The sequence below is a fragment of the Episyrphus balteatus genome, chromosome 2, assembly GCF_945859705.1.
Source record: "Episyrphus balteatus chromosome 2, idEpiBalt1.1, whole genome shotgun sequence".
NCBI classification, from domain to species: Eukaryota; Metazoa; Arthropoda; class Insecta; order Diptera; family Syrphidae; genus Episyrphus; species Episyrphus balteatus.
The window spans coordinates 38322381-38335462 of record NC_079135.1 but is presented as its reverse complement, the minus strand read 5'-3'; the positions used below and the strand labels follow the sequence as shown (position 1 = coordinate 38335462).

At 31.2% G+C, this 13082-nt stretch overlaps 1 protein-coding gene across 4 annotated transcripts in view; it reads left to right on the top strand.

Moving 5' to 3' along the window:
- LOC129910800 (nuclear hormone receptor FTZ-F1) overlaps positions 1–13082 on the top strand; it is a 78970-nt gene that overhangs the window by 9009 nt on the left and 56879 nt on the right. The window contains exons 1-2 of one of the 4 annotated variants that reach the window (XM_055988354.1): positions 2140–3416; positions 9959–10876. In XM_055988354.1, coding sequence (XP_055844329.1) covers positions 10039–10876 — 838 coding nt within the window. In that variant the 5' untranslated portion in view covers positions 2140–3416; positions 9959–10038. Of the gene's footprint in view, positions 1–2139; positions 3421–9958; positions 10877–13082 lie in introns of those variants that run through there. The other 3 variants (XM_055988350.1, XM_055988351.1, XM_055988352.1) reach the window with 3 other exon arrangements.

Sequence of the window (13082 nt, the reverse complement as noted above, 5' to 3'; positions counted from 1 at the left end):
GGGGGAAAGACATACGAAAGTTTCCAGTCTTGGTATTTTTTGTTTATGGTTCGACCTCGATCTGAATCGGCTCCAACGTTAGTCCGACCTCGACTACGAAACGGGTCCCACGGTGCGGTGGCTCAAATTAGTATGGAAATTATAATCTCCGTGATTTCTCGCGTTTTTCGCGTTTTGAGGTCGGAGTGTCTTTTCTGAGCTCGGTTTTAGTGCTTGAAAGCTTACCACGTTTACCCAAAGTTTACACCGTTTCATGAATATCCCTTATGGCGAAAAAGCACAAAACTACCCATAACTTTTTGATTGAGAGCCCTTTATTCTCCCGGACGCATTTCCTCCAGAATGTTCAGAATAGGGCTGATTTTAAATAAAATGATTTTCCACTCACTAGAAAATAAACTGAAAAAATTACAATCAAATAAGTGTGAACCACAATAATAATATACCTTACCCACCGAACACATCCCCCATACAAAAAGCTTTTTCCGTTCACATACAAAACTAGAGATGAGCTAAGTCGTGATTTTTCAATCACAGGTATACCTGTGACTGTGATTTTGAATTCACGGTGATTGTAACCTGTGATTTTTAACCGTGATTTAAATTTTTATTAATGAAAATCCCAAAAAAAAAAAATTACACGTAGCATTATTAACGTTTGTATTTTCCAATATACACATTTCATTACGATTTTTCACGTAGGAAGTACTAATGAAGCTCAAATACGAGTGTATTTGAAACAAAGGAGCTGATTTTACGAGGAAAACTCCTGGTTTAAGCAAACAGATCCGCGGTTTACCAAAGCCACCCGTGATTATACTGGGGAAAACATTATTTTGTCTAAGCGAGTCTTGATTTTACGGGAGAAATTTATTATATCACGGGAAAAGTAACGTTGAAAACCCTTATTCTAATCTGGGCAACCTGCGATTTCACACCAAATATTTGCGGGCAAACCGTGATTCTTCTGGAGCCATACGTGATTGTGAGGGGTAAACAAAACATTAATTTTACCGAACTTGCGTGAATTCCGGTAAAAAAACAATTCACATTTACACAAGAACTGTTAAAAAGTTGTTTTGGGAAAAATCAGAGGTTAGAAATAATTCCAAAGCACTTGTGAAGAGAATTCCGGTCAAACCAATCCACGTTTACAGAAGAACTGTTGAAAAGTTGTTTTGGGAAAAATCACAGGTTATAATTTCCAATGCACTTGTGTAAATTCCGATAAAAACAATTCACGTTTACACAAGAACTGTTGCAAAAGCTATTTATTTCCAAAATCAAAGGTCAAAAGTAATTTTCAATGCATTTTCGTGAATTCCGCTTTAAATTCACGTTTCCATAAGAATTGGTGCAAAAGTTATTTTGAACAAAATCACGGGTTTAAAAAAAATCCTTAACATTTGCGTGAATTCCGGTCAAAACAATTCACGTTTACAAAAGAATTATTGCAAAAGTTGCTTTGGGAAAAATCACAGGTTAAAAATAATTGGAAAGCAAATACGTGAATTCCAGTCAAACCAGTTCACGTTTAATAAAGAACTGTTAAAAAGTTGTTTTGGGAAAAATCACAGTTCAAAAACAAAAATCCAAAGCAATTGCGTGAATTTCAGTCGAACCAATTCACTTTTAATAAAGAACTGTTGCAATAGCTGTTTTGAAAAATCGCAGGTTATAATTTGAATTTCCAATGCACTTGTGTAACGTGAATTATTTTACGCGGAATTCACGAAAACGCATTGAAAATGACTTTTTACTTGTGATTTTGGAAAAAATAACTTTTTACAACAGTTCTAGTATAAAAGGGAATTGTTTTGAACTCGCAAATGCACTTTAATTAACTTTTAACAAAAAAATTTGCGAACTGTAAAGCAAAAAGTGAATATCCAATTCACGGTTAAGGTAATCACAGGTTATTTGAAGACTGTTCACAGGTAGTGATTGTGATTTGTCAATCACAGGTTAAAAATCACAGGTCGTGATTTTTTGCTCATCTCTATACAAAACACAAAGCTCTTATAGTAACTTCATTCACATTACGTTACGTTACAGAAACTTTTTTTTTCTGCAATAAGTTCCGTCCTTGTTCTTCAAATTGAATTTTGATGGCCAAGAACAAGAACATTTGAATGGGAGGGAAAAGAAGAATCCTAATATTCTCGTCGTTACTTTTACTTGTTTAGAGTTCTCGTTTCTTTTTTTTATAGTATGAGTGCATTTGGCGTTTGGCCTACAAACCTACATTTCAGTATAAAAATAGTTGAAAACACAAATAACACCAAAAAATTAGTTCTCAAAAAATACCCAACACATCTCACAAAATATATCTAAATTCAATTAATAAATTCCGTGGCCTCTAAATTGTGTGTGAATTTCCTCCGATTAGAAAAATATGAAAACAAGTACAAATATAAATGTACATTGAGTTTGAGTATTGCCCTTGATTATTTTTTTTCGCTGCTACTTTTGCTTATTGTGTCACAACAAAAAATGTGCTCCACATAAAAAAAAGCTCTTTTATTTTTTGTGCAACAGTTTTTTGCTCAATTATAAAAAAATCTATCTTTTTTCTTCGATTTTTTTGAAAAAGAATTGCAAAATTTTAAGAGTGAAATTCTGTTTTGGAATTTAGAAAAAAAATTAAAAGATTTCATCTGAAAGATATGTCGTTTTAACTCCGGCTGTAGTGTTGTTCTCTGCTAATCACCATCACACATTACCCATTTCCCTTACCTACCTCCTTAGATTTTGTGTTTTTCCTCTCTCGTCTTCGTCTTGCCCAGTCTTGCTCTCAAAATATAATACGTACATACTTGGGCTTATGCTACTCTGATTATGATTCAAGAATCAAAATCAAGATTCCAATTCGAGTCCAGTGATAATAAATAAATCAAAAAAAAAGGAAATAAAATTTGTTAAGTTTTTTGTTTGTGTGTTTTGCCAAACTTAAAATCGAAATTGAAAGGAAAAGTTTTGTAGATGGTTTTTTTTTTTCATTGTGAAATTGTATGGTGCAAAAGTTGGTTTTGGTTTAATAATTAAATAATAAAAAGCAATTTCAATTTGAGAGAGATTCTATACGAGTAATGTTACTGAAAAGCTCATATTTTGTGGTGTGTATATGTGAATGTGTTATAAACGCAAAACGCATATTTAACACTTGGCAAGTGAAGTGACTCAAGTCGCAAATTGTGTCGGTTGGTGGATTGGAAGCTTGTTGTTGGAGAGAAGAAGTTGAACGAAAATAAAATTTTGCTTCTGGATTAACTGCGCCGAGCAGAACTGCCACCAAAACACATCAAAAGAGCAAAACACTACATCAACAGAAGAAATACAGAGAAACAAAAATAATAAAAAAAAAAAGCTTACACCCGCTCGGTGTATGTATTTGAATTGGTGTTTGTATCTGTTACGTAGGTATATTTATATTTTCATTTTTCTTTCATTTGAGTTTTTTTTTTTTTGTTTTGATGAAGAAAAAAAAAATAAAGATATGACCTATATCTCTGTCTCTTTTATTTGAGGTGTTTTGTGTAGGGGTAGTCGTTGTCGAAACTGTGACAGTAGTGGAAGAAAATCTAGTTTGTAGATGTAGCATGGTTTTTATTAAATAGAATAGGTTAAGCGTTGCCATATGCACTGAATTAATTGCATCTTGATGATTTTTGACACACCCGTCAATTTGGTCAAAAATTACATATTTGTAGCGATACAAAACAATTGTGTCCGAAATTTTAAGCAGAGAGAAGGGAGTTAGGGGCGACTTTCCATTAAGGGAGCACGCCTAGAGTTCTGATTTTATTTTTTACAGCGAGCTTAGGGTCTCAATATTAAATTTAAAATATTAAGGTTAGGAAACACATTAAAAAATAAATATTTAAATTTTTCATACAAAATGTATGCAAATGACGACCACGAAGAATTTGAAGTTTGAGGCGTATAAAAGTGAGATGGGTATGGGGGGGGGGGGCATGCTGTCCCCCTGCAACCCCCCTGCTTGGGCTCACTATAGGATTTGAGGTGGGGACAAGTTTGGGTATGTAAAAAGTACTTAAAAAAAAAATTGTTCTTCGCGGGTCGTCATTTGCATGCATTTTGTATGAAAAAATGAACTTTAAAAAATTAATTAAAAATATAAATACAAGTTTCCTAACATTAAAATTGTTATTTTTATTGCTTTTAGTCATTAATCTTTCAAATTTAATTATTCGCGTATTAAAATTCGTGCACCCCTAAAGGAAAGTTGAGCCGGGAGTTAACAATCTTGAAAAAAGACAGTACAATAAAAAAAATACCTACCTAATTTTCAGTATTTAGTATTGGAGTATGGTTGCCGAGTGCTTGCTCTTATTTTAAAGATGGGAATGGGACCTTACATTTTTAGGATAAAATCTAGTATACACTCCGCGAAATAATTATAAGGACAAATTTATTTGATTCGTCTTAAGATATGTAAAGGATATTATTTTTTATTTCTTTTATGAATAAGGAGATATGTATATGGGGGATTGTTTCCCACCATTTGTTTTAATTTAATTCATTAGAATACAATAATACAGTTATTTTTTCCGGGTCTGGAGCGAAATAATTATAGGGACACATCTGATTTTTGCACTAAAAGTGAGGTTTAGCGAGATCAAATGTAAACAAAAGTATGCAAAACAGTTAGAAAATGAATTTAAACCCATTATGACCATTTCATAAGTAAAATTTTTCGGTTATTTTAAAAAAGGCGTGAAAAATCCTTGATCCAGGCAGAAATGGGCAAAATCGAGGCCTAGCATGAATAGGGCTTGTGTAAATGGGAAAAACTGGAGGATTAGAAACGTCCGATTGTGTAATTGATAATTTAATTTACAAAGGTGACATGTATGTTTAACTAAAACGATCAGGGAGGAAGCCTTTGGTCGAAGAGAGAGCCAAAAGTGACAGAAAATTAAGTATTTTTCGTAAGAATTTGACAGTAAGAGAAATTTTCGAGAAAATGAAATTGGAAGTGAGAGTATGTTGAGTGCACTAAATAATGGAGGTGGACTAAACCCATTCCTGTGAAGGTAAATGGTGAAAAACGGCGCTCTTACCGAGACATAAACTTGCCCGCCTTCGCCTCGGCAAAAAGCATAGGTTCTGGGATGAAAAATGGAAAAACTTTTAAGTTCATCAATGAGAGAAAGTTTAATTTGGATAGCCTAGATGGTGTACCTAACGGTTTTTCCATTTTTCATCCCAGAACCTATGCTTTTTGCCGAGGCGAAGGCGGGCAAGTTTATGTCTCGGTAAGAGCGCCGTTTTTCACCATTTACCTTCACAGGAATGGGCTTAGTCCACCTCCATTATTTAGTGCACTCAACATACTCTCACTTCCAATTTCATTTTCTCGAAAATTTCTCTTACTGTCAAATTCTTACGAAAAATACTTAATTTTTTGTCACTTTTGGCTCTCTCTTCGACCAAAGGCTTCCTCCCTGATCGTTTTAGTTAAACATACATGTCACCTTTGTAAATTAAATTATCAATTACACAATCGGACGTTTCTAATCCTATAGTTTTTCCCATTTACACAAGCCCTATTCATGCTAGGCCTCGATTTTGCCCATTTCTGCCTGGATCAAGGATTTTTCACGCCTTATTTTAAAATAACCGAAAAATTTTACTTATGAAATGGTCATAATGGGTTTAAATTCATTTTCTAACTGTTTTGCATACTTTTGTTTACATTTGATCTCGCTAAACCTCACTTTTAGTGCAAAAATCAGATGTGTCCCTATAATTATTTCGCTCCAGACCCGGAAAAAATAACTGTATTATTGTATTCTAATGAATTAAATTAAAACAAATGGTGGGAAACAATCCCCCATATACATATCTCCTTATTCATAAAAGAAATAAAAAATAATATAATTTACATATCTTAAGACGAATCAAATAAATTTGTCCTTATAATTATTTCGCGGAGTGTATGTATACAGTATAGTGGTCATATTTTTGATGACAGTATGTTATAAGCTTTTCAGTATTATTGTAGTTTTATGAAAGAAGCTTTTTTACCAAAAACTTTTTTAGAAACTAGTACTAATTTCGATCATTTTGAGCTCCAGAACTGCGACCTCAAAATTTTTGAAACCAAACTTGTCTTATTCGTTTGTTCACCTCTGTCCATATCTGTCCACTCTAAATTTTCGTTTGTCAACCCTTCAAAACATTTTTAGAGAAAATTCTTCTTTTTTTTTTATAGGAAGTCCTAAAAATGAAAAATCGTCTACAACACTCAAATTTTGAGATAGACCAATTTTGCACTGAAAAATTGAAATTCCCCTAAAATCCCCAAATCCCCCGGCTCGAGTTCTTAACGTATATACCAAAAATCATCGTTTTTCCACTCTCCGTTTAGGAGATATTAAAAAAAAAATACATCTCTAAGATATTAAAAAAAAAACAAATTTTGAACCGATCATTTTTGTATTTAATATCTTTTAAGATCTTGAAAAAAAAACAAATTTTGAACCGAAAAATTCAAAATCCAAAAAATTTTCTTTTCAAAATTTTAAATTGCAATCATTTTTCCATCTCGAGTTCCTGATACACACCAAAAATCAACGTTTTTCCACCCTCCCTTTAGAAAATATTCAATATTAATAGCGCAACTTTCATACAATATATGTATCATTTTTTCAATTTTTTTTTTTTTCAAAAATTCAAACTGCTATCGTTTGTACACCTCAAGAAACGAATACAAAAAAAAAATCATGGTTTGTGCAGTCCACCTTACTATTAAAAGATATTCAGGTATGCCACTCGAAAATTCAAAGTCCCCTAAAACTCCCAAAAAATAGTTTTTTTTTTTCGAAAATTAAAACATCTAGTTTGTCCACCTCCAATTATTCTTAACATATACCAAAAATCATAGTCTGCCCACTCTACGTTTTAGAGATATTCAAAAAACAAAGTTTTTACTAAAAATTAAAAAGTACTCAAAACTCCCAACAATTGTGCTTAAATGTGTGTTGTAAAAAAAATAAGAACTCTCAATTGCATGTTTGCAAAATAGAGACGACATCATCCAAGCCAATTTTTATGTTTTTGATTTTAATGATTTGAGGTGTTTTTTGCGTATGAAAAACAAAAAAAAAAAAAACAAATTATGCAGCTCTGTGTAAGTCCCACAGTCAAAATTTTGACTCTACAACCGTAAAATTTTCAGTTAGTGCATGGTCAAAAAATCAGTTGGTTTTACTATCCAGTCAGTGATTTAATTAGAAGAAACTAAGAAGGTCACTGTGGTGTATGCGTATTTTTTTTTGTATGTAACAATCATAAAGTTCTAAACAAATTTTGACACAAATAAAATCTACCTACTCTCTTCTTTTCCTGGTGAAATACACACGAACATTTTTTTTCATTTGCAGTGGAACAGGAAAAAATTGAAACGCTTCAGGGGAACGATTTGTTTCATTTTGTTTCAAATGTCAATCAGCTGGCACGAAAAATGAATTTGCATCAGGAAAATCAAAAAAATAGGTACAATTTAAACACAAAATAATTGTTTCAACCGGCCCCTTAACAAATTAATGAATAAGACTAGTTTAGTTCAAAAATCTTTAGGTCGCAGTTTTGGCTTCACGGTGCTATATTACAGTGCCAATAATTTTTGAAAATAAAAAAATTATTAGAAGCATATGGGTTAGGGTGGAGTGAAAAAAAAGTTGTCTTATTTTTTGTTCTACATAGCCAGGATGGGTGTTATTTGGAACTTAAATAACGGCAAAAAAGTTTCAGATCGATCAAAGAAGTTTAAGAGGGTTCACAAGTTACTTGAAAAAAATGAAAACACCATAGAGGTTAATTTATGGAGTTTTTTGAGTTTTTACTGTTTTACTCAGTTTTTTTGATTCGAAAAACATGTACATTATTATTTATTGTTCAATTTTCATTAAAAAATTGCGATTTTATTGACTTAAGGCCCTTACTGCAAGAATCCATGGGCGGCGAGCACTCCCAACCCCCATGATCCAGCCACGTAAAAACAAAAAATAAAGAAATTTCTTAGACAAAAATATTTTTGGTTTTTTGTTAATTTCTCGAAAATGACAAGATGGTTTTTGGATGCGGTTTTCTGTTTTTCTTTAAAAACAAATAACAGCATCGAATTTTCAAAACTTAAGTAGTACTTATTTACATAAAATTTTGAAAAAAATTAGTTTGAAATTTTTTTTCTTCAAATTTTGATTTCGAAAATTAATTTTTCAAAAACTGTGCCAGAAAATGTGCCATATTAAACATTTTTGTAAAAGACGAGGTTTTTGGCTTTACAAAAAGGTATAGCACGTTATTGTAAGTATAACCGTTAATTTTTAATATTTTTTTGTTTCAAATTAAATAATTTCTTTTTTAAATTACCCCTCCCCTCTAAACGAAGGGGAATAGACCCTCCTCCCATACGACTTTTTTCTTGTCTCAACCGAACCTACACGCTCTAACTTTTTGGCACATTGCTCCATCTCTTTTGAAAATTGCTCCCAGTACATGACTTCCAACAAGCATGTAAATTTTAAAGGGCGTTGTGAACCCTCAAGATATTTTTTGATCGGGCTGAGATTTGGTATGCTCTTTTATGATGACTAATGGCACCCGTCCCTGGTATGTAGAAGAAGAAAAAAAAAAAAAAAAAGGAAAAAAAGTGCAGTTTCACTCCACCCTAATATGGTTGGTTGGAAAATTTTGGATAAATGGTATATGAAAGGGGTATAATAAATTGCCCACAAACAATTTGGGGGAAAGGGGGTGGGTGGGCGAAAAAGTGGGGTGGTTGTCAAAAAACGTGTTTTTTTTCACGATTTCTGTCAAAAGTGGACCTCCTATCGTAAAGAGTCAAATGCAAAAGTTGTACATAGTAAAAGTTTCTACAACTTTAACTGAAACCAAAAATATTGAAAAAATGCAAAAATACGATTTTTTGATTTTTTATTTTTATCTTTTACAAAAATGGTTGGATTTTAACGAAACTTGGTTAAAAACGTCTTATTATTTGTTAAATTTGACCAATTTTTTAATGTAATTATTCCACTGTTGTTAGGCTGTTTTGGTCCACATAAAGAAAATGCGAATAAAAACAAATTTATCCCATTATTTTCCCAACGTTTCGTAAGTGCTTCCTTACTTCATCAGGGGTATTTATTCAATTTAACTACTCTAAAACATAATGTATAATTTGTTTCCCTTTTGCTCCTATTGCAAAAATCCCGGAGACGGCAAAATTCAAATATGACACTTATATCACAGCTGGGTATCAGGTAAAAACGTCTTTGTTATGTTCTATCTACTTTAAATGTTTTTTGAGCAAAAAGTTGGTTTTTGGATTTTGGACGAATTTAATTTGAAAAAAAAATAGCCTGTTTTTCAATCAAAAAAGTTACCGAAAAAATTTTTGATTTTTGAAAAGTTTGCAATGCAGTTATTTAGATTAAAACCTTTTGTTTAGGATTGTGTGGAAAAATTATACCTTTGTTTTAGAAAATATTGAGAAAAATTGAAAAAATAAAAAACAACGATTTTTAAGATCGATTTTTCCGTAAATGACAGTAATATTGGCGAGAAATACTTTTCCATAGAAACCAAATTATATTTTTCTAATGGCCTTTGACCTTCTTTGAATCTAGCATTAGAATTTAGAATAGCTCTAACGTGCAAAATTTTTGAGATATTGAATTTTGAACATCCAAAACACTGTTTTTGTGATGTTTTGGCATGGTAAAATCTCAATAACGCGAGAAGAGCGGGAAGATAACATACGCCATTTTGTACTTTTATTACTTAGATTTCAAGAAACTGTTAAAGGCAAAGAAAGCCTTAGTAAAAATTTGTTTGAAATACATACCGTTTAGTTTTTTTTAAATTTAGTTTTATAATTTTCTATTTCAAAAATTACAAACATAAATAAAGTGTCTTTTGTTTCCAGGTATTTTCCTATTCACAACGCTCAACTATAATGGCTAAATAAATCTAACGCATAGGTATAGAATCAAAAATTTCAAAAAAATGGAAGAATTTTCGGCGGTAGTTCAAACTTTCGGTAATCATGAAAAGGATCAACTTCTATCCTGTTCCAACCTAAAACAACAAATGTTCAATCATCCTAATCTAAATCAAAAGGACAATCGCCTGTACACCACCAACAACACAACCCCCACCACCAGTAGTAGTACTTCAGACAAATACAAACATCCCCACCAAGATTCAAATTCGCATTTGAACGAATGCAGTCCTTTAACACAAACATGTTTCGCGGACTCAGCTCTGACAACAATTCCAAATGAAAATCGATTTGTCAGCATGCCAAGTGATGGTTTTCAAAAGATAACCGAAGCTAATAATTTCGACAACTATCTACATGCAACAGTATCCACGACGACAAATGTTCAGGACGATTCTAACTTCAATGATATCCAACAATTTCGATCGACGGCGGCAGTGGATAATAGTTTTGCTGCAAAACAACATCGATTACCTAATCCATCAGAATTGCATTATGACACTTTTCAAAAAGTAAACACAAACAACTTTGACAAAACAACAACAACAACAACAACGGTGCATTGCGCAAACAATTCTACTACTACATTCCTTGAATGTAATAATGACGGAAAACAACACAACAATAACAAAAGTGCAAATAACTATAATAATGAATTGAACTCGAATTTTTCAGTGCCTATTTCTAATTTGGAATCGGATTCAACTAATACCGATCGAATATCGAAGAATATTCAATCGGCACAGCTCGCAAATCCAAATCTAGATTTGAGCATAGATTCTGATTCATCGTCCTGTGATGATTTGATTGATTTGGAGATAAATGAAGTTGAAGGATTGAAGGGTAAGTTTTCAAAAAAATAATATTTTAACTTTTTTAATTAACTTGAATTGGCAATATTTTGAAAATTTTCAGAAACCGCGTCAAAGTAATTTTAATTCATTTTCAGCTTGAAATGTTGTTAAATAATAAAAATCGAATAAAACTTCGAAATTGACAATTAAACGTAATGATGGTGATCACCTTAAAAGTGAACAAATTTGATAATAAATTTATTATAAGATCGTTAATTATTTTGTTAACTCTAATTTTGTTACTTGTAATTCTACTTAAATCGGTGCTTATAGTTGTTTGATGCTGAAGCTGTATTTTCTATTGAGGAGTTGCCATTTTTTTTTCTGTCAATTTGAACACATTGAATAACAATTGTTGCCACAAAAACTACTAAGTAAAACCAGAACAACTATCTCAAAATTTTTTCATTTGACTAGATTTATTAAACAAAAAAAAAAAAAATGTGTAGTGCATACTTTTTTAAATGGAGCTTAAACAAAATTAAAGTCGTTAAAACCTTTAACTGACGACTCGTATCAACAAAGTTGTCATGGAACTTCTTACATAATTATATTTTTTTTTTGTTGAAAAATATGCCAATTTTTTGCAAATACAAAAAAAGACACTTTATCGGCTTTTGATATTTCCCTATTTTAGTTGGCTGTTGTTTTTTTTGTTTGACTTATTTATGAAATTCGATGCGTTTTTTAGCATTGCTTCTCTTTGTTTTTATTGAAAAGAGCTGCTTTAAATTTATGTTTTTGAGACCTAAAGAAAATAAAGAGCTTATTCGTATTTCATCTAAACCCGAAAAGAGCAATTTTGTGACTTAACCCCTTTGTACCCGGCGGCAAAGAACTATAATCGAATTTTCAATAAAAATTATGGGACAAATTTGACCCATGGGTGACAACAAAGGGCTAACTTAACAAAACAAAATTGAATTTTCTAAACTAAAAATTTAAATTTTCGGAAAAAAACAACAAGTTTTCGAAAAGTTGGTGGTTATTTTTGGTCAATTAATTCTCGAACATGAAGACCTCGAAATTTTGATTTTTAAATGTTTTTGTTTATATTACTTTCATCACTTTTTGGTATAAAAAAAAACTTTTTGACCATTTTCTAAATTTACCTTTTTTCTACCTACTCCAATTTCTAAAAATTCAGATTACTTAACTTTTTAAATTAAATTTTCTCTGACATAATACATTTTTAAGACCTCTTAGACTTACCACACTAGTAGGGTCGCTCAGTCGAAATAAAGCTTTAAAAAAATTATTTTTAAAGCCTTGATAGGAGATCGCTAGAATTCCAAAGGATTCCATTCTTGAAGTAGTCCACAGAAGCTTTTAGTATCATTTGAATTATTAAACTTTTCACAAAAAAACGAAACTGGGGAGGAATCAGCTAACGCGATAGTCGATGGTTGATTATCAAAATCGACATTTTTACGGAGCGAAATTGTCGTTTTTTAACTATCAACTATCGCGTTAGCCGATTCCACCCCTGATTTTTAAGGTAATTAATTTTCCTTAAAATGGCTAAAAACCAAAAATTAAAAAAAAAAGTTTGTAAGAAATCGGACTCTTGATTTTTGTATTAAGTTTATTAGTAATTGCGTTTCTACCCTCATATGCATGTACTTGTACAGTACACTGTACAAGTGTACTGTACATACAAACAATCATTGTATAACAAAATATTGGAAAACAGAGTTGTAAAAAATAATTTTATTTTTATTGCATTTGCTTTCCATAATAAATTAAAAAAAAATATTTATTGCAAATAAAAAAAAATTCCATTAAAAATTATTTATTGCAACTGAAAATATTTGCTTTAAAATTTTTTTTTTATTGCAACTGAAAAATATTTGCAAAAATATTTATTTCAAGTAAAAATAATTTACATTAAAAAAAATATTGAAAATTAAAAATTTTCTGCACTGAAAAAAAATGTTTGCATTAAAAGTTTTTTCTTTTTTTTTTTTTTCAATATTTGTCGAATTTCTTACAATTTTGACTACCTATTTAAGATAGTTGAAATAATTAATGTAAAATAGCAAAAATTGAGAGAAATTTCACGAATGTCAAAAGAATTGAATGCACACATTTTGCACTGAATTTTTTTGCAATGCAAAATATTTTTTAATGCAAAATATTTTAGTTGCCACAAATACTTTTAACTCAGTACTATGCTAATTAAACGTTTTATACCG